The 24,974-nt window shown below is 46.3% G+C and overlaps 1 protein-coding gene across 1 annotated transcript; it reads left to right on the forward strand.

The window, feature by feature from the left end:
- UBE2S (ubiquitin conjugating enzyme E2 S) lies at positions 1 to 24,622 on the forward strand. The gene is made up of 4 exons (XM_068241028.1): positions 1 to 481; positions 11,243 to 11,390; positions 16,034 to 16,224; positions 24,090 to 24,622. The coding sequence occupies exons 1-4, from the start codon at positions 479 to 481 to the stop codon at positions 24,381 to 24,383; spliced, it is 636 nt and encodes a 211-aa protein (XP_068097129.1). The 5' UTR covers positions 1 to 478; the 3' UTR covers positions 24,384 to 24,622.
- The last annotated feature ends 352 nt before the right edge of the window (positions 24,623 to 24,974 follow it).

Raw genomic sequence — 24,974 nt, forward strand, 5'->3', positions numbered from 1 at the left:
GACGCGGCCACTCTCTGTACTGCGGGCAGGCATTGGTGCGAACCCCAGTCAGTCACAGGAAGAGCATGCTGACTGGGAAATGGTCGCTAACTCGCGGTGCTACTGGCTCGCTTGCGTGACATCTCTCCGTTCCCATTGGATGGCAGCAGCGAATCGGCGTAGGCGTGGTTAGAAAAGGGCGAAGGTTATATGAAGGGGTGTTGGTGGGCCGGAGAGGTGTAGTAACGGGGTAACGGAAGCGGGGAAAGGAGGCCTGGCTGTCGTGAAAGCGGGCGAGGGGGAGGGACCGTGAAGGAATAGGAAATTGTGATACGGTTGTGCTAGGCCCGAAGCCTCCGTAACTGGACGACAACGTCATATCCCTGTCACCGTGTAACGAGCCCAGGCCTGCCGGTCCCCGGGGGTCACAGCAGAGTCCCCAGCACAGCCAGAGACACAGCTGAGCTCCAGCGGTCGGGAGAGGGAGCCCTCCAGCGGCATGGTATGTTCCCAGCAGCCTTCCGGCCCGGGCTCACCATCCATCCTGTTACCTGCCTTACTGTTCTTTATATGATGCTGCTCTCCATCCATGGTTACAGAGTATAGTTTATCACCTTCACCAGCTGCTTCCAGCTTAACATTTTGTTTCACCCAAGTATAACATCCTCACTAGCTGCCCAGTAAATGGTCCTAAAGGTGACCACTAATGGTCCAATTCTTAGTGAAAATATGTTTGAACAGTCTAGATAATTGTGATTGGATTGGCAAAAAAAAAAAACTAATTGGCTTCCCCAATCCACTGCAAATGATTCTAAAAATGAAAGTTTGTCAATTTTGTTGATCTCAAAAAAATCTTTCTAATTGGTTGATAAATAAGAGGAACAGATTGGTTAATTAATGCTGTCAATGTATTACATTTTTCTTTTTAAGTAAACTGGAGTCAGAATAGCACCCACTACAAGGAGGAAATAATGTGCCATGATGATCATGGTCTCTGCACCTCTAGACCAATTTGACAGGGATTATTTCCAATTGCATTTCCATGATCGCTTGAACAAAATTTAGCTAAAAATTGGGCTGTCCAGCTTCAGGTGTCTATACAATCTTAAAAATGTTACCAAATCTATCTAGTGGGCAGGAAGTGAATATACTTTAAATGGATACTTTTGGTTCCTCCTCATGTTACATAAGTGGTAAGATTGTATCCTTAGTGGGCACCATTGGACTAAACATTATTGTGAATGCTGTGTGTCATACACAGTGGAGTTGTAGGGTAGCAAAATTATTAGATTGATTTTTACTGTAGCATGTAATGGTCAAATCGGTTATTGTACCACACCGTAATCCATTAAAATCATGCGCTGAGTATCTGGTTTGTCTGATTATCCTGTGCAGGAGAGGTTTTGCTGTTACTTTGAGTTTCAGTATACATATGAACAATTTATGACTGTGTAGCAATTCATCTACTGTAATATACTTGACTAGTCATTGACTATACAATGCTAGTCACACGACTGGAGACTCTTAGCAAAACGACTTAACTGTATATTGGTAAGCTTTTGCATACTTGTTAACATTTGTAGACATTTTTTGATTCCTGTACTTCATTAAAGGAGTACTTAAAGAGAATCTGTATTGTTAAAATCGCACAAAAGTAAACATACCAGTGCGTTAGGGGACATCTCCTATTACCCTCTGTCACAATTTCGCCGCTCCCCGCCGCATTAAAAGTAGTCAAAAACTGTTTTAAAAAGTTTGTTTATAAACAAACAAAATGGCCACCAAAACAGGAAGTAGGTTGATGTACAGTATGTCCACACATAGAAAATACATCCATACACAAGCAGGCTGTATACAGCCTTACTTCTGAATCTCAAGAGATCACTTGTGTGTGTTTACCTTCTGTCCCCAGCTTCTCTCATGCACTGAACATTACAGGCTTCCTGCAGACAGCTCTGCCTATGTCGTTAATTCCTTAGTATGTGACAGACAAGCTCCTTTCACAGCCTCCAGAGAAGGATTTTTATCCAGCTCTCTTCTATCACTGATAAGATAGCAGAGAAGCTGCTGGCTTATGTAAATAAAACACACACTGGAGTGTGCATAGAGGAACAGTTCAACACTGAAGAACTTGGCAGCCTTCCAGACACAGGCCGACAAGTCTGACAGGGGAAAGATACATTGATTTATTACAGAGATGGTTATAGTAGAAAGAGCTGCAGCAAGCCAGATCACATTAGAATAGGTTTAGGAACTTGTAGGAAGGTAGAAAAAACGTTGTAATTTTTGTTAGTCACTTTAAGTGAAAAAAATATTAGTTACTAGAGTTTTTCCCCAGAATTTAGCTGGGTGGCATGACAAAGTAACCAGGTAGGACGTGACAGTGGAACGCTGGGCCGGCACAACTCTGCTTACAGCTTATGAGGTGAGCCGATGACTGCCAGGTGCTCACCAAAATTAACTGGGTGGAGCACCCGGCTAAAAGAGCCTGGAGAGAACACTGTAAAGGCCCATACACATAGGGTACGGCCGTCGCCGCAACCACGTGTCACTCGCGTGTTGTGGCAAAAGGTCGCCCGTGTGTGACACGCGCACCCCGAACCGTCGCCGCTTTTGCCAGGCGATAGACGTTCAATCGCCGGCTACAGCTGTCGCCGGAACTGTCGCTAGTCCCGCGTGAGTACGCGGACTAGCGACAGGAGACCTACGCGAGTGAATGGAGCATCCGGCCGGGGGATGCTCCATTCACAAACAGCTTCCGCCGCATCTCTGGCGAGACGTGTGGACAGCTGTCGCTCCCTGTTCGCGTGCGCGCATGCAACGGGGACAATTGTCCCCTTGTGTATGTAGCTTTACTTGGGGCTTTTTGCGCCCCCCTGAATTCGTCATGTGAGCACGGCGCCATCCTGATTTCCTCCGGTCAGCAGCAGCAACCTCCGCAAAGCTGGCCCATTGTCACCCACTACTGCCCTGAGCTATTTGCATCCTGATAGAGCTCCTTGGCCGGGAGCGTTCTGCGCATGCACAGTACATGGACATGGCTACTGTACATGTGCAGAATGCTCCCTGCCATGGGAGCGCGATCAGGGTGCGTGCGGCTCAGGGCCATGTATGCGGGGTAGCGGGTGGCTTTGCGGTGGTCACCGCTGCTGGCCAGAAGGAATGGGGACATCGTGGGTGCAGGATGACTCCAGGGGGCTGCAAGAAGCCCCAGGTAAGTTAACATTTTTTTATATTTTTTTTCCTTAGGTATTCCTTTAAACTTTTGTAGAGCAGACACAGAATATTTATAATGCGCTTTTCTGCTGGCAGACTCAAAGCGCCAGAGCTGCAGCCACTAGGACGCAGTATATAAGCAGTAGCAGTGTTAGGAATTCTTGCCCAAAGTCTCCTTGCTGAATAGGTGCATGCTTACTGAACAGGAGGAAGAGCAGAGATTAAAACCTTGTTCTCCTGTGTCAGAGACCGAGCCCTTCACCATTTCAGCCACACGCTGGTGCCGCTCTAGCTGCAGGGACGTGAGACTTGTCTGTGCAGTTTGCGGAGCAGCACGCGATCGTGCAGGTGGAAGCCTGTGATCGCGATTGTCCCAGCGACAGGCATTGGTGGTAGGGGACAGAAGTCCCCTAAGTCAGTCTGTGCTTGTACTTCGAGAATGGTCACTGTTTTTTTCTTTTCAAAGATCGTGCTGCTGCGCTTGCCGCCGATCATTAGCTTAAAGGAGTTATCAATCAAAAATTAATAAAATAAGCACTGATTACCCGGGGCTTCCTCCTGCCCCAAGTTCTCAGCATGTCCGTCACCCCAGCTCTGCACGCAGCCATTCGCCGCAGCTCCCTCCCAGTCCCCGGCGATAAAGTCAGGCCGACCTCCAGGTCGGCCTGTACTGCGCCTGCGCGAGCGGGGCTGTCAATCACCGCCACGTGGACTGCGCAGGCGCAGTAGATCTACGCAGTCTTCTCCGGTCCACGTGGCGCTGAGTGACAGCGCCGCTCGCGCTGTACAGGCCGACCTCATCGACCTGGGGGTCGGCCTGACTTCATCGCCGGGGACCGGGAGGGAGCTGCGGTGAACAGCTTTTTCCATTCATCTCCCCTCTAGGTCCCCGTAATTGTCGGTATCAATGAGATACCTGCAGCACTTCCGAAGCAACACAGCCATGCATTACTTCCTATTTGTGTACTTATTATATGCAATAGAAAATAATGCGTGAGGACATCTTGTGGCCAAATAGTAAAATTGGGGACTAAAAAAATGTTTTAATGTCAAGAGAGGGTATATTATTAAATTACAGGCTTGAAATTAGTGATGGATGTAAAACTGAAAAAGTACACCTTTATTTCCAAATAAAATATTACTATACATTGTACTAGGGATATAATTCAAACATTGCAACAACCGGGGCAAATTGTGGCCGTATCCAGTTTGTTTTTTAAAACTATAATGGTCAAAAACTGAGAATGAATTGTTTAAATTTTTTTTCTTATTCCCATAAAAAATGCCTTTAGAATAAAATACTTAGCATAATGTACCACCCAAAGAAAGCCTAATTGGTGGCGAAAAAGGTATAGATCATTTTGTTGGGGAATGAAAGGGTGAAGCGCTGAAAATGTGAAAAAAAATTCCTCTTGTCTATAAGGTGAAAACAACCCACGGCTGAAGTGTTTAACCAGTGCTCTATCCAGCTACTGTACTGAGAGAAAATCAGATACTTGTCATGAAAGAGAGAAACCTGAGGCTTCTTAGGTCTCCTCCTAACCACTGTTGGATTCCAGGATCCCCTGGATGTTTGCAGCTGTGCTACCAGGGATGGGCTCACAAGTAATCACAAGTGCTTACTCTGGATTCAAATGAGCCTTAATTGCTGCAGCTGAGCGGCTGGATTACAAGGGGATAGTTACCAATGATTCTGCTTTCCTCCCTGCATTCCTCCCTGCATTCCAAATAGCTTGCACGTGCCCTATTGGTCGCGGCGCAAGCCTCACCGTGGGGGGGGGGGGGGGGCGGCCCGTGTTCTACTGCAGGTGTACTAGAGCCGGTGATCGTAATATTGCTGTTCCTATGCAGAGTATTAGCACTGCAGTATGAAGTCACTCCCCTATGTGCCCAGTGCGCTTCCTCTTATTCTCCGGGTTGTTAATGTGGTGGTAATTTATTTCTTAAAGGGAACCTTTGAAATACCAGTTGCCTGACTCTCCTGCTGATCCTGTGTCTAATACTTTTAGCCACAGCCCATGAACAAGCATGCAGATCAGGTGCTCTGGATTAGTTGCATGCTTGTTTCAGGTGTATGATTCAGCCACTACTGCAGCCAGAGATCAGCAGGACTGCCAGACAGCTGGTATTGTTTAAAAGGAAACATCCATATCCCTCTGTTTAGGTTACCTTTAAAAAATGTTGTGCAGTGTGCAGCAGCAATTAAATCCCTCTCTGATTAGATGTCAGAGGGATCTATCTTTTGGGCATGTCAGGAGAAAGTCTGCCAGTGTATGGCAGGCTTAAGACACTGTGTGGCATCGCATGCTTGACGCATATTTATGCAGTCTCAGACACACAATCAGATTGTGGTGGAGGTGGTAATTCTGCAACTCTCATATTTGGATTACTTTTTTAGTTAACTGCTCAGGGAGACTGTTCAGTGATCGTCCGGTTAACCAGGGCTGTGGAGTCGGTCCAAAAATCCACCGACTCCGACTCCTCAGTTTAGGATTCCACCGACTCCACAACTCCGACTCCTCTAATTTGCATATTACAATTTTGTTGATTAAAAGTATGTAACATGAAATTCGTCTCTTAACTGCCAACGCTTAGGAATTTTACAAGACAACTGAAGTGAGGATATGTAGACTACTATATTTATTCCCTTTAGACTAAAACTAGTCCTTGGTAAGAGTACTTGTAAAAGGTACAAACCGGAACAAAGAACATCTATCAGGCCCTAGGCAATGTAAGTGTGGGTACATGTAAGAATGATGTGCAGGTACTCTGCAGGGGAATGAGGAGATTGTAAACAGACAACACCTCTGTGTTCAATGTGCACAGCATTCTCAGTGGATTCCCTGCAGCTCTGTGGGGAGTGCATATGTAGAGTATAGTACTACTGTGTAACAAAGTAAACCTGAGACAGATGAAATTAAAGTTTTATACATACCTGGGGCTTCCTCCAGCCCCCTTCAGGATAATCAGTCCCTGGTTGTCCTCCTCCACCACCTGGATCTTCTGCTATGAGTCCAGGTACTTGAGCCAGTCAGGCGTAGTGCGCATGCACACACTCCGCCGCCAGGAGCATACTACACCTGTGCAGCACTATTGCGCAGGTGCAGAATGTTCCTGGCTGTGGGAGCGGCATGCGGCCGGACAGCGCTGACTGGCTGAATTACCAGGACTCATAGCAGAAGATCCGGGTGGTGGAGGACAGCGAGGGACTGATTAGCCTGAAGGGGGCTGGAGGAAGCCCCAGGTATGTATAAAACTTTACTTTTCATCCGTCTCAGTTACCCTTTAATTTGTAGTCACCAAACCAAATTTTAACATATCAAATTATTTGATTTCATCAGCAAAGGGAGTGCATACATTTGCATAAATCAGCATCAGTGCAGAATTATTTCCATCTCGTTGACTATCTCTATTAGTGACACAGCTACACATCAGGCTTTATTCTTACAGCATATATGTTATTTAGTATATATAAGAGATTCCTGTGTACACATCATATATACAGTCACAATCAGATATGTATATCTGATCTTAAAAATACGGTGACTGCTTTATTGAAGCAGCGCAAGTAACTAATTTTGATTGGTTTATTTCATTTTTGTGGACTAAGCACAGCTATTACTGTATATATACATTATTTTTAATGACTATTATCTGAGAAATAGAACATTTTATCATATTTTCTATTTTAATTACAGTTACAAATTCATTAGGAGTCGGAGTCGGTGCATTTTTTCCCGACTCAGACTCCAGGCACCCAAAATTGCCCGACTCCGACTCCACAGCCCTGCGGTTAACTGTCCTTTTAATTACTGAGTGGAAGCTGTTAGAATGCTTATGATTGCTGCATTCGTTTTTATTTGCATTGCAGCACTTTTGTGGGAGAGTTCAAGTATATCATGGCTTGGTACTGGGGTGGGTACATCATTGCTTAGGCAGCAGAGCTTCACATGGAAGCATTATTCTTTATTTTATTTTATTTTTTGCACTTAAAGAGAAACTCCAACCTAGAATTGAACTTTATCCCAATCAGTAGCTGATACCCCCTTTTTACATGAGAAATATAATGCTTTTCACAGACCGACCATCAGGGGGCGCTGTATGACTGACTTTGTGCTCAAACCCCTCCCACAAGAAGCTCTGGGACCGTGGTACTCTGGGCAAACTGCCACAATGTAACAATGTTCACAGACAGGAAATGGCTGTTTCTAACAGCCAAAACAGCTAGGAGCAGCTACATAACCTGCCCACAGTAAAAATGTCACCATGTAATAAATGTCAGAATGTAAATCGGGGAGAGGAAAGATTTTACAATGAGCAAACACTGACTAAATCATTTATACAGAATTATGGTAAAAAATTAAGCACTTTTTTTTACTACATTATTTTCACTGGAGTTCCTCTAAGTACATTTTTTTTGTGTGTGTATATGTCGGTGTACGTTTCTTTTAATTGCATTTAGTACATATGAATCACATTTTGCTTATTATAGCTTGTGTTTAAGTTAAGGTGTGTACTAATGGAATGCTTTCATGATTACCACTTCCGAAAGTTAATCACTTTAAATGAATTTGTAATGACTATTAGCATGAATAGAGCCTGAAATATGAGGGTAAAATGACAACGTAAGCTTGTGACTTCACAATAAACCAACAAATGTCATTGGCATTCCAGATATTAGGTGTGCCAATTAGGCAGTGAATAGTTTCATCCTCAGACAGTTGACTGCATGACGTTTCTATGCTCTATTATTATTTGGATTTCCTACAGATGCTTCATTTTACAGTCCTAAAACATATTGTGTAACGTTTCTCCCCAAAAGTTAGATGCTTGGGAAACCTCTGGATGGCCAGCAGCGAAGGGGTTGCGGAGGATCAGGGAAGTCTGGATCATCCAGAGGCTTCCCCCTACTGAAGCCAAGTACCGTAACTTTGGGGGGGAAAGATTACAGGTGTACTTTGAGGTCATTGGATTCTTCTTTGCAAATTGCCTGTTCTCCTGCATATCCTAGCTTTAAAGAAAGCATGTAATGAGAAAAACCTCCCCTGTGGGGTACTCGCCTGGTGTGGGGGAAGCCTCCGGATCCTATTGAGGCTTCCCCGTCCTCCTCGGTCCCGCGGCGGCGATAAAGCTCCCCGAACAGCGGGGATGTAAATATTTACCTTCCCGGCTCCAGCGCAGACGCAGTATCGTCTCTCTGCTCAGAGATGGGAGCAAATAGCCAATCGCTGTCGGGCCTGCGCAGTAGGGCGGACCCGACAGAGATCGTCTATTTTCGCCTATCTCCATGTAGGTAGCCGCAACAGCGTCCCCGCTGGAGCCAGGAAAGGTAAATAAATCGGCTCTTATCAGCCCTTGTCAGGCTTGTCGAGGGAGGGTTCCGGGACACTTTGGGGGAGCCAGCACTGGACTGCCTGCAGCTGCAGGGGAGGGAGAAGCCTCATTGGGACCCTGAGGCTTCCCCCTCCCGAGGTGGGTACCCCCCAGGGAACTTTTTGTTTCCCCCATGCAGCCATCCTGTGCCCTTGTAGTCACTCACTGCTGCTCCAGTCCCCCGCTGGCAGCTTGTCGACCTCGGAGGTAGGCTTGAACGATTTTAGGGAAAGATTGAATTGCACGATTTTTGCCAGAAATTGCAATTTCGATTCACGATTTTTGAAACACGACGATAGATCAGCACTCCGATATTGAGTATGAGTGCCCCCAGTACAGGTCAGCCAGTGTAGGTGCCGCAGTACAGGCTAGCCATCCAGATCCCGTTTAGTATATATAGGCAGGTCTCCCCTTTTGTGTGTACAGTTTTCCCAGGCTGCTCCGTCCTCCCTCCCGTCTTGCCCGGTAAATTTCCCAGTTGTGGTCAGTTGCACTTCATGGTGTATGCAGCCCGGTCCCACACCCCTCACTCGCGCTTCTGAGCCTGGGAGCATTCTGCGCCTTTGCAGTACTAACTGTGCAGAAGCATGAAAGGTGCGTGTGCGCAGCCAGGCCGTGCAAGCGCAGTGAAGCGCAACTGGCTAGACGCCTAGGGACAGAGTGGCCTGAGAGGTGTGCATGGGGGTGGTGGAAGCCCCAGGTATGTATTCTGCCTCTGCCTCCCCTCAAAATTGTCTACTGGCCACCCACCTCACAATTGTCTTTGACCTTTCACAATAGTGTTTCTACCTTTCCTACCCTCACAACTGACTATCCAGTTCCAGGGCTTCCCACCCACCTCACATCACACAGTTTTCCAGCTGAACCTCCACGCTCCTCCCTCCCCTTCGGCATAGGTAGACAGGGCAGGCTGGGAAAAAAAAAACGCCTACAAGATGATCCATCCAGGTCCCGGGGCGCTCTGTCCATCTGCAGGCAACCTGAGCCCTCTGCCTCACGGAGTCAGGCACAAACCGGCAGCATCTTTCTTCTTCCTGAGGACAGCGGGACCACATGACTGGGGGCGGAGCAGTGCGTGCACAGGAAAGATTACTGCCCCAAAGTCTGCATTAGACGCATGCACTGTAGTCCAAGTGCCCGCCCCCACTCACTTGTCATACCCAGCGCAGCCAGAGCCAGGCGGCAGGAACTTGTTTGAAAGTATGTTTCCGGGCTGGCTCGCCTGCGTGTGTACAAGCGTTGCTTGGCAACGCTCGCCACTTCACAGCGGCTCTCCATGCAGCAATGCAGCGGGGGCGGAGCAGAGCAGATACAGGCGGCGGTGCGAAAAACCGTGGCTTTGACGATCTCAAGATCGTCATGCCGCTGATCGCGATTTCGGTTTAAAAACCGAAAATCGTTCAGGCCTACTCAGAGGGCAGCGTGCCGCATTGTGTACATTTTTACACATTCCCGCTAGTGCAGGAACATTAACACATACATTTTTACGCATTAGTGGTGCAACTCGTAAAAATGTACGCATTGAACCAGTAACGCGTAAAAATGTATGTTAATGTTCCTGCACTAGTGGGAATGCGTAAAAACGTAAGCAATGCGGCCCGCCGGCCTCCGAGGTCGACAAGCTACCAGCGGGGGACTGGAGCAGCAGTGAGTGACTACAAGGGCACAGGATGGCTGCATGGGGCTGGTAGAAGCCCCAGGTAAGTGAAACTCATTTTTTTTTAATTTTGCTTGGACCTTCTCTTTAAAGGGAACCAGAGACGAAGCGCCCTCGTGTATTTTACTATCTATCTATCCATCATCTCTCTCTCTCTCTATCTATATCTATATCTATATCTATATATATATATATATATATATATATATATATATATATATATATATATATATATATATATATATATTCTCTTATCAGTGGGAACATTAGAGAAAACACCTACCCTGCTCTCTGCTTCACTCTTCACTGCTCAGCCTTGTTGTTAACAGCCCTTATAACATCCCTGACTGAGCATTCGGCCTGGCTTTGCTCAGGATTCATTATAGCTGAGTGTGTTCTCTGGTGTCTTTTCATGCCCAGGCCTGCCCCATTGTGGCTCTGCTTAGGAATCATTATAGCGGAGTCATAGCAAAGCCAGACTGAATGCTCAGTCAGGGATTTTATTAGGGCTTATAAGAAGCAAGCTGGACAGTGAAGAATGGAACAGGGCAGGGTAGGGGTTTTCTCTGTTTCAACTGATATATATGGTAAAATACATGAGGGTGCTTTGTCTCTGGTTCACTTTAATCTATTGTTCCATTATATCCAATCGATTTTATGCAGTTTATTAAAAGTCTGATCTGACCTGTTGTAAAATCCAAGGCATTGGGTTCTGAATCTGAAGTTTTGAAACGGTTTGCTACAAAGGCTTCTAGCAGTGCTGGTTCTTTCCTCGTTTTTGTATGTCTGCTCCACCTTTGGCTTGTGCAGGTGGATCTTGGCGAACCAACTGTTTAATTCCAGCAATCTTTTCTTGCTTTTCCAAAATTCTGGCATTTACTGAACCTATTTTATAGGCAACCTAGTCACTTGCTCTATAGAGGGCAGATACGTTTTTGCTGCATTCCTGGAATGTTTTAATTAGTAATTTTCCTGAATGATGACATTTTTGATTGTAATGTTTTCTTCTGTTTATAGAATTCAAACGTTGAAAACTTACCCCCTCATGTGATACGCCAAGTTTACAAAGAGGTCTCTACCCTGACGTCTGACCCTCCTGAAGGAATAAAGATCATTCCCAATGAAGAAGACATAACTGATGTGCAAGTCAGCATTGAAGGACCAGGTTGGTGCATTGTAACGGAGTGCTTGTTTGAGGAATTTTATTGCATTTAAAAAAAATTCACTTGAATGAGAATTGAAGCAGTTTTGAAAAGCTGCAGCTACTTTTGTTGCAATTCTCATTCATGTGAATGAATTTTTAAAGCACGAATGCTTGACAAAACAATGGCAAAAAGGCTGCAAGTGGGTCACAGGCCTGATTGAACAGACTGTAATGGCCCATACTCACGGGCATCAAAAGTGGCCTGTCGCCAGCACACGTGAGCGTCGCCGACGTTCCTCCTCCCCCCGCCGGAAGCTCTGCATACCTCAATGGAGGTTGCTGTCGCTAGTCCGCGTACTCACGCGGACTAGCGACAGCTGCGGCGGAGTTGCGGCGGCGACTGTCGCCAGGCGATTGAACATTTCAATCGCCTGGCGACATCAGCGACGGGTGACAGTTCGGGGTGCGCGCCCCTTCAACGGCCCATACTCACTGGCGACATTTGTAGCCCGTGAGTATGGGCCATTAGCGGTTTGTCTATAGTGACTGTAGGGGGGGGCTTTTATGCGGGCCCTCTTCCTTAAAGGGACACTTGTGCCAGAAAAAAAGTTTTACTCACCTGGGGCTTCTACCAGCCCCCTGCAGCAGTCTTGTGCCCTCACAGCCACTCGCTAATCCTCTGGTCCCCCGCTGCCAGCTAGTTTTGTTTTTGTCGACAGGCCCGACAGGACTGGCCACACGTAGCTTTCTCCGCATTCCCGACAGTAATTAGCGCTCTTGCGGGCTGCAACGTGTATAAAGATACACGTTGCCGCATTACCTACGCATAGATATGCGGCAACATGTATTTTTGTACGTGTTGTGGTCCGCAATAGCGATAATTAGTCGGGAATGCAGAGAAAGCTACGCGTGACCAGTCCTGTTGGCAAGGCACCAGAGGATTAGTGAGTGGCTGCGAGGGCACAGGAGTGCTGCAGGGGGCTGGTAGAAGCTTAACCACTTAACGACCAGCTAACGCCGATAGGCGGCGGCTGGTTGTTTGTGGTTTTACATAGAAACGCCATGTCAGGTCACGGAGGGTGTCTCCGTGAATAGCCTGCGAGCCTTCGATCGCGGCTCGCAGGCTAGTTGTAAACACGCGGGGAAGAAATCCCAGATGTTTACATCAATACGGCGCTGCTGCGCAGCAGCGCCATAAAGGAAATCTGCCTCCGTCCTGCGCAGCCCATGGAGGGAGAGGGAGGGCGGAAATCGCTGCGGAGGGGGGCTTTAAGGCGCTCCCCGCTCGGCCACACGGTGTGGCGGTGATCAGACCCTTCTGCAGGTCAGGGGAAAAAAAGGGGGGGGGGGTCTGGTCGCCCTGCGTGATTCCCGATCTGTGCTGTGGGCTGGAGAGCCCATGTAGCACAGAATCATCCACAATAGCCCGGTCCTTAAGTGGTTAAAGAGACACTGAAGCGAAAAAAAATATGATATAATGAATTGGTTGTGTACTATGAATAATTACTAGAAGATTAGCAGCAAAGAAAATATTCTCATACTTTTATTTTCAGGTATATAGTGTTTTTTCTAACACTGCATTATTCTATAATATGTGCAGATTACACAACACTCAGCATTCAAAATGAGTCTTTCATTGCAGTCTGTGAAGCAATGAACTCTCCTCTAGCAGAGGAAAAGTAAACAGTTCAATTACAGTTGAGATAATAAAAGTCAGATAACAGCCCTCTCCACGACCAAGTTAGTCGGAGAGCTTAATAGCTTTTTTGCATAGAGATAACAACTGGAGTTTCTCAACTCTTCCTGTACTGGAAACAATTAGACTGATGTATCTGATCTTAATGTTTTATTTCTTAGCTGTACTACACATACAAATCATAATATCATTTTTTTTTCGCTTCAGTGTCTCTAAGTGTCCCTTTAGGAAACACTGTCGTTAGTGTTCTCCTTTTGATGGGAAAGGCAATGTGCCTTTGTACTTTCACTGTTTACATTCATGCACATATAAAGTTTTCGCGGGTCACAAAGTGGGGAAAATAAATATGGCAGCCTCCATATTCCTCTTCCTTCAGTTAAAGCAGGGATGTCAAACCGGTTCTTCGAGGGCCGAGGTCCTTACACATTTTTGACACAGCACAAATTGATAATCCTGAATCAGGAAAGGTGTGGTCCATCAGGAAGAACACATTATTCTCTTGTTCAGTCCATCCTAAACACTGGCATGGATCTGGCCCTCCAGGCCTGGAGTTCGACATCTGTGAGTTAAAGGATACATGAGGCAAACCTAAAACAGAAGTTTTACTCATCTGGGACTTATTCCAGCCTGTAGCAGTGTAACCATTTCAACACCTTCCTCTGTGCCTGAGGCCCCCGCTGTCTCTGTAAATTGTGACCCGTGGCTGGGTTGTGGTCTTCTGGGAGTGCGCGCCATGTACCTCTCATGATAGCGCTGCTGTGGCCGTGAGTGCTCTGTGCTTGTGCAGTTCACAAAGACTTAGAGAACCCAAGGCCGATATATGAAATCTTAATAAGACCGAGGCATGTCCTGTATACAACATGCCTCTGACTTTCTGGAGCGGCACCAGTCCCCTCAATGATTTGCTGTTTCAACGCCCCCGCCCGCCCCCAAAAAAACCCCCCACAAAGCACCAGGCTAGCGAGAAGCAGATTGTCGCTAGCCTGCTATTGACCTGCTCTTGTCAATCAGCATGTCCTGCATAGCGTGGCTTCTCATCTCTCCCCCCACCCTTCTTCTCCTCTGCTAGCTTCCTCCAATCAGAAGCTAAGCCGCTACCCAGGAAGTTTTAGTTTTGCCTCGTGTCCTTCAAAGGATGGTTTAACTCTAGTTTACCTTTTTAATCAGCGGTGCAAAGCAGAATGGAAATATGAATTTAGTCTTGCGTGGGAGCTGCTGATTTGGCTGCTCGTACCTTTGGCCCATGACCTATATGATCAGTCTGGGCACAGTGGCCATTAGCAGCCCACACATGCATCAGTTTTTCCCCTGGTAGATTTGCTATGTTGCCCTGTATTAGCGCAGCAGTTAGGTTATCACTTACTTTCATGGTGAAAATCTGTTTAGTAAATGGCAGGATTTGATCCTTCTCTGATCAGTTTACGATCAGAGGAACTGATGTTTGACACATTGGGTGGCAATCTATGCATGGCCACCGTAAACATTTGTTCTTGGTTTTCAGGGATGGTGACATTGATTGTTTTCCTCAGAAACTTTGTTAGGGGTATTACATGGCAACCCTCTTTACTCCACCATACTGTTCTAAGATGGGAGGAGCAAATTACATAGCATGCTCACTCAGTACCATGTGCCACTGGGCAAAACAAAATGCTACAGCACTGTTGCGGAGCAAGTGAAGGATTTTGCACAATTAAGTGTAACCTCCAATCTGTCGCCAGACTTTAATTGCTATAACACAACCCCAGGCCCTAGTCTATCTGAGTGTGGTGTTGTTCTCCCCCATTTTGCCAGTTGGCGTGCTCTCTGGTCATGATAGCAGGCTTCTAGATTGGTCATTTCTACTAACTCTCATCTCAATAAGCAAAACAAATTCTCCATCGTCTTCTTAGCTTCAAAACGAAGTGGAAAGATGGGGCTGGTTAACTGCATAACACCCCCAACACACACCACACACACTTTTTTTTCTATTGGTCACTGTCCACCCAACTAGAAAAATGTTCTAGGGAGATTACTGGTGCTGTTCTGTCCACTTACTGCCATGTAATTGAGCTTCTACCCTCTACATTGATGCAGAGGGTGGGGTGGAGGTGCTCACTCGAAGACTGCGGAGTACAGGGTCACAACAGGGTCCTAACATTGGAAAGTAGAATGTAGGCCCACAGACTGCTCTAATAAAGCCATTACTGCAATGTTTTTAAAAATATACATACCCAGGGCTTACCTACAGCCCCCTCCAGGCTTATCGCTCCCTTGCTGTCATCTGCCACCTAGATTGTCGGGAATCTGGCCCCAGAGGTCATTCATTCTCAGAATGCCCCCGGCAACGTGAGCGTGCGGTTGGGCTATATATTTTTTTATTAAAGGAAACATCTGAGCAGAAAGATCTACTTACCTGGGGCTTCTTCCAGTCCCTGGCAGCCGTTGTGTCCCTCACTGCAGCTCCGGTATCCGGGGATATCCTCCGTTTCAGATGCCGATCTTGGTAGGTCTGCATCTACTGCACCTGTGCAAGCACTGCTCTCAATCATGCTCACGTATTCTAAAGTGTTCTGCGCAAACGCAGTAGTTCTGTGGAACATTCCAGACCACATAAGCGTGATTGACAGCAGCACTCGCACAGGTGCGGTAGATGTCAACCTTTCTGGAACGGAGGGGATCTCAGAACACCAGAGCTGCGGTGAGGGAGATGTGGCTGCCAGGGGCTGGAGGAAGCCGTAAGGTAAGTAGATTTTTTTTTTCTTTTTGGATGCTTCCTTTAAGTCCCTATATTAGGTTTTAGATTTTAATTATTTTTCTTTCATCAGAACACAAATGAATCCTAGTCCTTTCTCAATAACAATGTGGGCAAATTTGGTTATCAATATTTTTGTAGCCCATTGGCCAAATACAGCAAATTAACACATGTTTTTGAATGACTGTATTTGTCCTATTTTATGTTGGCTCATTATTTTATGCATTGCATTTGCAGAGGGAACCCCATATGCAGGAGGCATCTTCCGCATGAAATTAATCTTGGGAAAAGATTTTCCAGCAGCACCTCCCAAAGGATACTTTCTCACTAAAATCTTTCATCCAAATGTTAGTTCCAATGGAGAAATATGTGTTAATGTTTTAAAGAAAGACTGGAAAGCGGAGCTAGGGATCAGACATGTCTTATTGGTGAGTATAGAGATGTCGGTTCTGCTAGTGACTAGTGATTTTTCACTAGCAAAGCCTGGGATGTGTGCAGAAAATTACAATGTGATCAGACTCCTACCCTATCACAGAATCCTGACTCGTTTGTCAGATTGTTGTCCTAAGTATCAACTTAGAATGTATATTAAAACATTGCTTGTAACTTGACACACATACACTTTCAGTCTTGCTGCTTTTGTGCAGAGATGTTTAGTACTCTGTTGCAGTCTCTGTAAGCTTTTTGGCATTGTTAGTACAGGTTTTTATAGGTTCTTTTGGGCAATTAGATCATGGTATGGATTGGGTTTCTGTAGTGAATGTGAGTGGAACTATGTATGGTCACATTTAAAGGATGACGATCGTACTACGTAGGGAGCCTATCGGTTAACTATTCCAGAGACCATGAATGGGACACACTGTTGTTTAAGGTTGATGGTGAGACCTTCTATTTGTAAATGGGCCCAGAGGCTATGAGGTAGATTTTAGGACATGACTTATTAGTTATTCATTTAGCAATAGTTGCCCTTCTCAATCACCCACAAAGTGAAGGGAAAGGGTGCAGCAGGCTTTACTAGGAGATCATGAGAGCGCATTCAAGGTAAGCCGTGACTGTTTTGGGAAGTGAAGCTTGCTGAAAGAGGTCATACCATTGTAGGTTTTTGGGAAACCAAAGTACTGTTTTGTTTTTTTATAAACCTTGATCAAACTATATGTAGGATGCCTGGGTTCACTTCCTGCAGTGTGGTGGCTGCCATATTTATTTCCTATTAAACGTGTTGCCCCATCACCACCTTTCTACTTTTGAATGGTGCTGTGGGCTGTATTCTAGTGAACCATGCTATGTGGTTGCATCAGTTTCCACTCATGAGGAGTAATTGCTTTCTTGTTTGACACGTGAGTTCCCAATGGTTATCCTAACATAATGCTGTTGGCTGCCTGAGTTGTGGTCTTGCTTAACTACTTTAAGACCGCCTCACGCCAATGGGCGTGACTGCGGCCGCAGCCCAAGGACCGCCAAACGGCAATTGGTGTTAAGTCCTGGGGCTGCACTTTGCATCTCCTGCTCGGAGTGGAACTCCGCCCCGCCTTCAGCCTTCGCTCAGGAGACTGTTCGACGACGTAATCGCCGTCTATTTACATGTACAGCGCTGCGATCAGCAGCATCGCTGTACTGGGGACAGCCGTGTCCCCTCCATAGGCTGGGCAGTGATCAGCTGTCATAGGTTGAAGCCTATGACAGCTGATCACCCTGATTGGCTGGCGAGGGAGCAGGGGAAAGGAAATAAAAAAGCAACATTTATTAATTAAAATAAATATTTATAAAAAACCTGGAGCGATCAGACCCCATCAACAGTTGGTGGGGGGAAAGGGGGGGGGGGGGAAATCACTCGTGTGTGGTGTTGTGCGGCACTGCAGTGGCCATTTTAGCAATAATTAGCCTGGTCTTTAGGGGGGGTTTACCACTGTGGACATCAAGTGGTTAACTCATGGCGCTACGTGCACCTTCTGCTATAAACCCCCTAATATTCCTCTTCCACTGCTACTTGATGGACATAATCACTAGTTAGGTTTTAAGGGTAGGAAGGGAAATAGATGGTCTTTATATAGTGCTTAACCGGATCGGAGATGAAAAACTAACTAGAACAAGTAACTTGTATATATATCTTATCTGAAGTTTAGATAGTTTACACAGCAAATCTAGCTGCAAACCGCTTCAATAGAATATTTCTTCCTGTAATACAATGACAGCAGCCATGTTTGTAAACATTAACCACTTCACCACCACGCGTGTGTATATCTACGCTCCTTTTTTTACACCCTTTGCCCACCAGGAGCGTAGATATACGCACCTCCCGCCGCTGTCCGCGCTCCCGCACGCCGCCGGCCGCTTGTCCGGAGATCAATGAACGGGAAAAAATGTTCCCATTTGTTGATCTCAGCCCCCCAGCAATGATCGGCTGCTTCTATGAGAAGCAGCGCAATCATTGTGAAAGTGTTTCCCAGCCTCATTGTGCTTCCTGTAAGCGTACTTCCGACGCATACAGGTGGAATGAACAAAAAATTACTGTGGCCATCTTGTGGCCAAATGGTAAAACTACATCCAAAACATTTTTTATACACAAATACATACTTTTACACTATAAATTAACTCATTACCTCCCACACTCCCCAATTTATTTTTTGTAATAAAAAGAAAAAAATTACAATAAAAAACATAAATAGTTATATTAGGGACTGAACTTTTTAAATAATTGTCAAGAGGGTATTATTATTATTATTATTTATTGTATTTATAAAGCGCCAACATATTACGCAGCGCTGCACAATAGATAAATGGGTTAACATACAGGTAGAACATACGGAAACTCACAACAAAACAAGATCATGCAAATGATTTGATAACAATACAGTGTCATAGGTCAAGATAGACTGTTCGAGTCTACAAGAAGGGTGGTTGTGAGTAAGATTGCATAATCAAGATGGATACATTAGGGAGGATGGCCCTGCCAGAGGCTTACAATCTAAAGGGTGGGGTGGAGACAATAGGTGCGTCTTTTGAGAGGGGGTCTAACAGAACATATTATGATACTGGTGTAGGGGGGTATGCGAGCGTGAAGAGGTGAGTCTTGAGAGCTTGTTTGAAGGTATTAAAGGTGGGGGCGAGTCTGACGGCTGGTGGGAGAGAGTTCCAGAGAGTAGGGGCAGCCCTGGTGAAGTCCTGCAATCGTGCGTGTGACTGAGTTATGCGTGGTGCGACTAGGCGCAGGTCATTGGAGGATCGGAGGGGGCGGGCTGGTATGTGCCTGTGGACCAGATCAGAGATGTAGGTCGGGCAGGTCTTGTGCACTGATTTGTAGGCCAAGCACAGGATTTTGAAATTGATCCTAAAGCTGATGGGGAGCCAGTGTAGTGCTTTACAGAGCGGAGTTGTAGAGGCACTGCGGTGAGAAGAATGTATCAGTCTGGCTGCCGCATTCATTACCAATTTAAGTGGGTCAGTACGGTTAGAGGGGAGGCCAGATAAAAGAGAATTGCAGTAGTCTAGGCGGGAGATGACAAGGGCATGGATAAGGAGTTTAGTGGTGTCAAGTGACAGGTAGGAGCGGATCTTGGAGATGTTGCGGAGGTGGAAGTTGCAGGATCTGACAATACCTTGGATGTGGGCTGTAAAGGAAAGTTCAGAGTCCAGAGTAACGCCTAGACAGCGGGCTTGGGAGGTAGGGTGGATAGTAGTATTTTCAATAGTGACGTGCAGATCTGGGAGGGGTGCAGCTGTGCGGGGTGGGAATATTAGAAGCTCAGTCTTGTCCAAATTAAGCTTCAGGTACCTGGCAGCCATCCAGGAGGAAATGGATGTGAGGCAGGCAGAGACTTTGTCCATGGTAGAGGAGGAGATATCTGGGGTGTGGAGATATATCTGGGTGTCGTCGGCATACAGGTGATAATTGAAACCCATGGAGGAGATGATTTTACCAATTGAGGCAGTATAGAGTGAGAACAGGAGTGGTCCTAGGACGGAACCTTGAGGAACACCAACTGAGAGGGGTGTAGGAGCGGATGAGGAGCCATTGAAAAATGTTGTGAAGGAGCGGTTGGAGAGGTAGGAGGAGATCCAGGCTAAGGCTAGGTCCTGAATGCCCATTAGCTGCAGGGAGTGGAGGAGGAGGGAGTGGTCGACAGTGTCAAATGCCGAGGAGAGGTCCAGGAGGAGCAGGATGGAGTATTTACCTTCGACTTTGGCAAGGGCAAGGTCGTTTACCACTTTGGTGAGGGCTGTTTCTGTAGAATGGGCTGTGCGAAAACCAGACTGCAGGGGATCGAGAAGGGAGTTGGAGTTAAGGAAGTTGGTCAGGCGTTGTTGGGCCAGGCGTTCAAGAATTTTTGAGGCAAAAGGGAGGAGAGAGATTGGGCGGTAGTTGGATGGCAGAGCAGGGTCAAGTGAAGATTTCTTTAGCAGGGGAAGCACAGTGGCCTGTTTGAATATGGAGGGGAAGATGCCGGTGGAGAAGGAGAGGTTGAACAGATGGGTGAGGACAGGGGCCAGATCAGAAAAATGTGGGCGCAGAGAATCAGATGGGACCGGATCTAGGGGGCAGGAAGTGGCAGGTGAAGTTGCCAGCAGCTGGTTGACTTCCTCCACCGTGACAGGATTGAAGGAGGTAAGGGAGGAGAAAGAGGCAGGAGTCGGATGTGGTGGGGAGGCGGGGGCGATAGAGTGGAGGAGAGAAATATCCCTCCGGATTGTTGTAATTTTGTTGATAAAGTAGTTTGATAGGTCAGTGACTGAGAGGGTGGAGGTTGGGGGGGGAGGTGTGGGGTTAAGTAGGGCATTGAAGGTGGCAAAAAGACGACGTGGGTTGGAGGCTTGGGTAGCGATCAAGTGAGTGAAGTATATCTGTTTACTATCAGCGAGGGCAGTATGGTACGTCTGCAACTTGGTCTTGTATCCCAGGAAATCATTGTTGTGGCGGGATTTCCTCCATTTGCGTTCTGCAGCTCGTGTCTCATTTTGTAGTTTTTTTGTGAGGGCAGTGTGCCAAGGTTGGGGGTTGGGGCGACTGTTGGTACGAAAGGTCAGGGGAGCCGCATGGTCTAAGGCTGCGGAGAGGTTACTGTTGTATTGAGCTGCTGCTTCGTTGGGGCAGGTTAGGCTGGGGAGGGAGGAGGAGAGAGAGTGGAGGGGTGTGGCTAGTACATTGGGGTCAAGGTTGCGTAGATCTCTCTGCCAACGTCCAGTTTGGGGAGGGAGACAGGGGGTGCTGGATGGAGTGAGGGTGAAGGTGATGAGGTGGTGGTCGGAGATGGGGAATGGTGTAATGTCCAGGTTGGTAAGTGCGATGGCTTTGGAGAAAATTAGGTCCAAAGTATTACCAGCACTGTGGGTTGTGGCATTAGTATGCTGAGTGAGGCCAAGGGAGTTGGTGAGTGAGAGAAGCTGAGTGGCAGCAGAGGTGGTAGGCTCATCAATTGGAATGTTAAAGTCTCCGAGGATGATTGTTGGGAGGTCGGAGGACAGGATGTGTGGGAGCCAGGAGGCAAGGTTTTCTAGGAAGTGCGATATTGTACTGGAGGGGGGGCGGTATAGGACTGCAATAATGGCTGGGAGGGGATGATAGAGGCGGATAACATGGGCCTCAAAGGAGGTAAAGTAAAGAGACGGGGGAGGGGTAAGGACACGGAAGGTGCAGGATGGGGAGAGGAGTAGGCCCACCCCTCCCCCAGGCCTGTTATCTGGTCTTGGGGTATGGCTGAGGTGTAGACCCCCGTACGATAGGGCTGCAGCTGCAGGCAGGTCAGAGGGGGTGAGCCAGGTCTCGGTAAGGGCAAGAAAGGTGAGGGTTTTTGAGATAAAGAGGTCATGGATAGTTGTAAGCTTGTTGCGGATAGATCTGGCATTCCAGAGAGCGCCAGATAGCGGAAGAGATTGTCTGAGTATGGGGCGGATGGGAATGAGATTGGGGCGAGAATGTTCGTGGGTATGGGGAGGATGGGAGGTGCGGCGGGGAGAGGGGCTTGGTGGGTGAATTTGGTTGTGGTGGGTGAGGGAGGAAGTATGAGGAGGGGAATGGGGGGGCTGGGAGACTGGAGTGGGCCTGGGGTTAGGATGTGTGGTGAGCAGTGGACAAGGGACCAGGGGGAGGAGCAGATGGAGCCAGAACATGAGGCACCAATAGGGCGGGTGATCAAGGGAAAGAGGTGGTATGAGGGGGGTCCGCATAATGTGTTGGGGATACATACTGTTGCAATGGGAGTGGTGGTGAAAATAGGTAGGGAAAATGGTGTAGCAGAGGTTGGAGGATATACTTGGTGGTGGGCTTACCTAGGGCAATGGAGCAGTGTTTAGTCGTTATCAGTACAGTTTGTGTTTATTTGGTGGGGTGGCTTGTAGGCTGTGCAGTTCAGAATCAAAGGCAGAGATAATCTAGATAGACAGCAATAGTGTGCAGCAATATAAGCAAGATACAACAAAGTTAATGTTACCTTGATGTGGTGCTTATTTCTGCTGAATTACTGGTGAATGCTGGTAAATTCGTTGTTGCCCTTTGAAAACTGCCCTTAGAAAGCGAACCGACTTGTCGAACCGACAAGGCCTTTCTCCTTATATACACATAGCTATAGCATTAGCAATGTGTAATCAGGAAGGAAGGCCCAGTCAGCTGGCAGACAATATGCAAATTAAGTAATAGGGGTGGTCTTATTTCCTGCAACTTCGAACAGATCTGTATGTGATACAGGCTTTGATGGAAATTGCAGATCACACCTTGTTTTCTGGTGGCTGAACAAAAGCCAGAATTCAATAGCAATTACAATACTGTCTGTAAGGAACTCAGGTGCTAACACTATTACAGAGGAAATCAGGAAAGCAAAAAGTGTAGCAAATTAAAAAGAAGGCAGAGATTACACATACACAGCAGATGCAGCAGGAAATTAAGCGTTTGCTTGCAGATATTTTCAGAGCAGTTCAGATTTAGGGATTACACATACCTGTTGAGAGAGGATAAGGAAGATCAGGGAGATTGCAGATTGGGTCACAGATGCAAGTATTATGAGTCATAGATGAGTCAATTAGTTATTTAGTCATAATTGAATTCTGGTAAATTCGTTGTTGCCCTTTGAAAACTGCGCTTAGAAAGGGTATAACACTGTTACTTTATAAACTATGGGCTTGTAATTAGGGATGGACGCAAAACTGAAAAAAATGCACCTTTATTTCCAAATAAAATATTGGCGCCAAACGTGATAGGGACATAATTTAAACTGTGTAATAACCGGGACAAATGGGCAAATTTCATGGATTTTAATTACAGTAGCGTGTATTTAAAAACTATAATGGCCGAAAACTGAAAGGTGATTTCCCCCCCCCCCCCCCCCACATTTTTCCAATTTTCCCATTCAAACACATTTAGAATAAAAAAATTCTTGGCATAATGACCCACCTAAAGAAAGCCTAATTGGTGGCGAAAAAAAAATCTAGTTCATTTCATTGCGATAAGTAATAGTTATAGACGAATGGAAGGAGCGCTGAAAGGTGAAAATTGCTCTGGTGCTCAAGGGGTAAAACCCCTCACTGGTGAAATGGTTAAACACAGGCAAGCTTATCTGCATCTTACACACTGAGCCTGTGAAAAAAACCTAATCCCCCTCCCTCCTCCCCTCTGCCTCTTAAATCTCTGGCTAGTAATACTTCCCCCTCCTCCTGCCCAGACTGAGCTCCCATGAACCCTTGCTACTGTCTGAAAATGCCTAGGCTCTCTGAAAACCTGTGGGCAAGGCTTGTTTAGTTTATGGGGAATAAGAGTTAAAACAAAAACAAAGTATTTGGCTTGAGGAATGCTCTATAAACAATGGGAAAGGAACACAATTATGCAATGAGTAAAAGTTCATCTCGGATCCACTTTAAAGGGCACTGAGTACCAGGATTTTTGTTTTTTAAATAAACCTCCCCACAAAGGGAGTTGTAATAGTGTGTTGGGGGGGGGGGGGTTATGGTGAGCCTCGCTACTTAGGCAAGGGAACAAAAGTGCTGTACCCTGTAACTATGTGAGTTGAACCATCTTCTCCACAAACCCAATCACATCTGCTAAATTTTGTTTCCATGGATGCAAGTACAGAGATGTTCACTCGTGAACAGCATCTCCCGGCATGCATTGCACGCCTGAAACATTGTTGAGAACTACAAAATATGGCAGTCAGTCCATGGAGAAGATGGTGCATCCCATATAGGCCGGGGACCAGAAGAGAAGCAGCAAATAGTAAGCCTCACACCCTCCCCCATGGCACATTTCATAAATGTCTAATATTTGATACTAAATGCATAACACTAATTGGTCATTTTGTTTTTTTTTCAGACAATAAAGTGTTTGATGATTCATCCAAACCCAGAGTCAGCATTGAATGAAGAGGCTGGCCGCCTTTTATTGGAAAACTATGAAGAGTATGCGTCTCGTGCAAGATTAATGACAGAAATACATGCCCAGAGCTCAGCCTTAAGGAGCAAGGACCCTACAGACCCCTGTTCTTCTGCGTCCGCTACATTGGCTCTTGGTGATGGACCCATGGCCAAGAAACACGCTGGAGACCGCGACAAGAAGCTTGCAGCAAAAAAGAAAACGGACAAAAAGAGAGCCTTGAGGCGGCTTTAAATTGCATAAAAACAATAAACATTACCCAAAGGGACAGGGAAGTATTCAGGTGACATTGAGTGAACTCTGGTCAGGTGGGGGGGTGACGAAGAAAGTTGGGGGATCTCTTACATCCATATCCTTTTTTTTTTTTTTTTTTTTTTTCTTTTCCCCAGTTTGTTTTTTCTAAATGCTTTTTTGTTATTTTTTTCAGTCTAAGTTATTTAAATTATAAGTCTATTAAAATACTTTTTCATAAAGCATTCTGTGAACAGTTTTTCATTGCCTGTAATGTGTACATGACTGGTAATCCCAGTGATGGGTTGTAAAGAACTTCTCAATTTCCTACCTGTTAAAGAGACACTGAAGTCTTGTTTTTACCTTGTTTTTTTTTTTCATATAATCCTGTTGTACACGAATGTCCCACTATATTCGCCGCATCCCCACAGCAGGTGAATGATTTATTCCTGTATAATGGACCAGCAAAGTTCTACGACTTGCTGGTTGCAGATTGTGCTGCCCTGGCTCGCTTCCTGGAGAGGCTGAGCTTTGAGCTGTAGCTCAGCCTCTCCGCAGTCAATCTCTGCGGATCTTCGCCTCCTCCCTGCCCCT

This window comes from Hyperolius riggenbachi, chromosome 6 (genome assembly GCF_040937935.1).
Source record: "Hyperolius riggenbachi isolate aHypRig1 chromosome 6, aHypRig1.pri, whole genome shotgun sequence".
NCBI lineage: Eukaryota > Metazoa > Chordata > Amphibia > Anura > Hyperoliidae > Hyperolius > Hyperolius riggenbachi.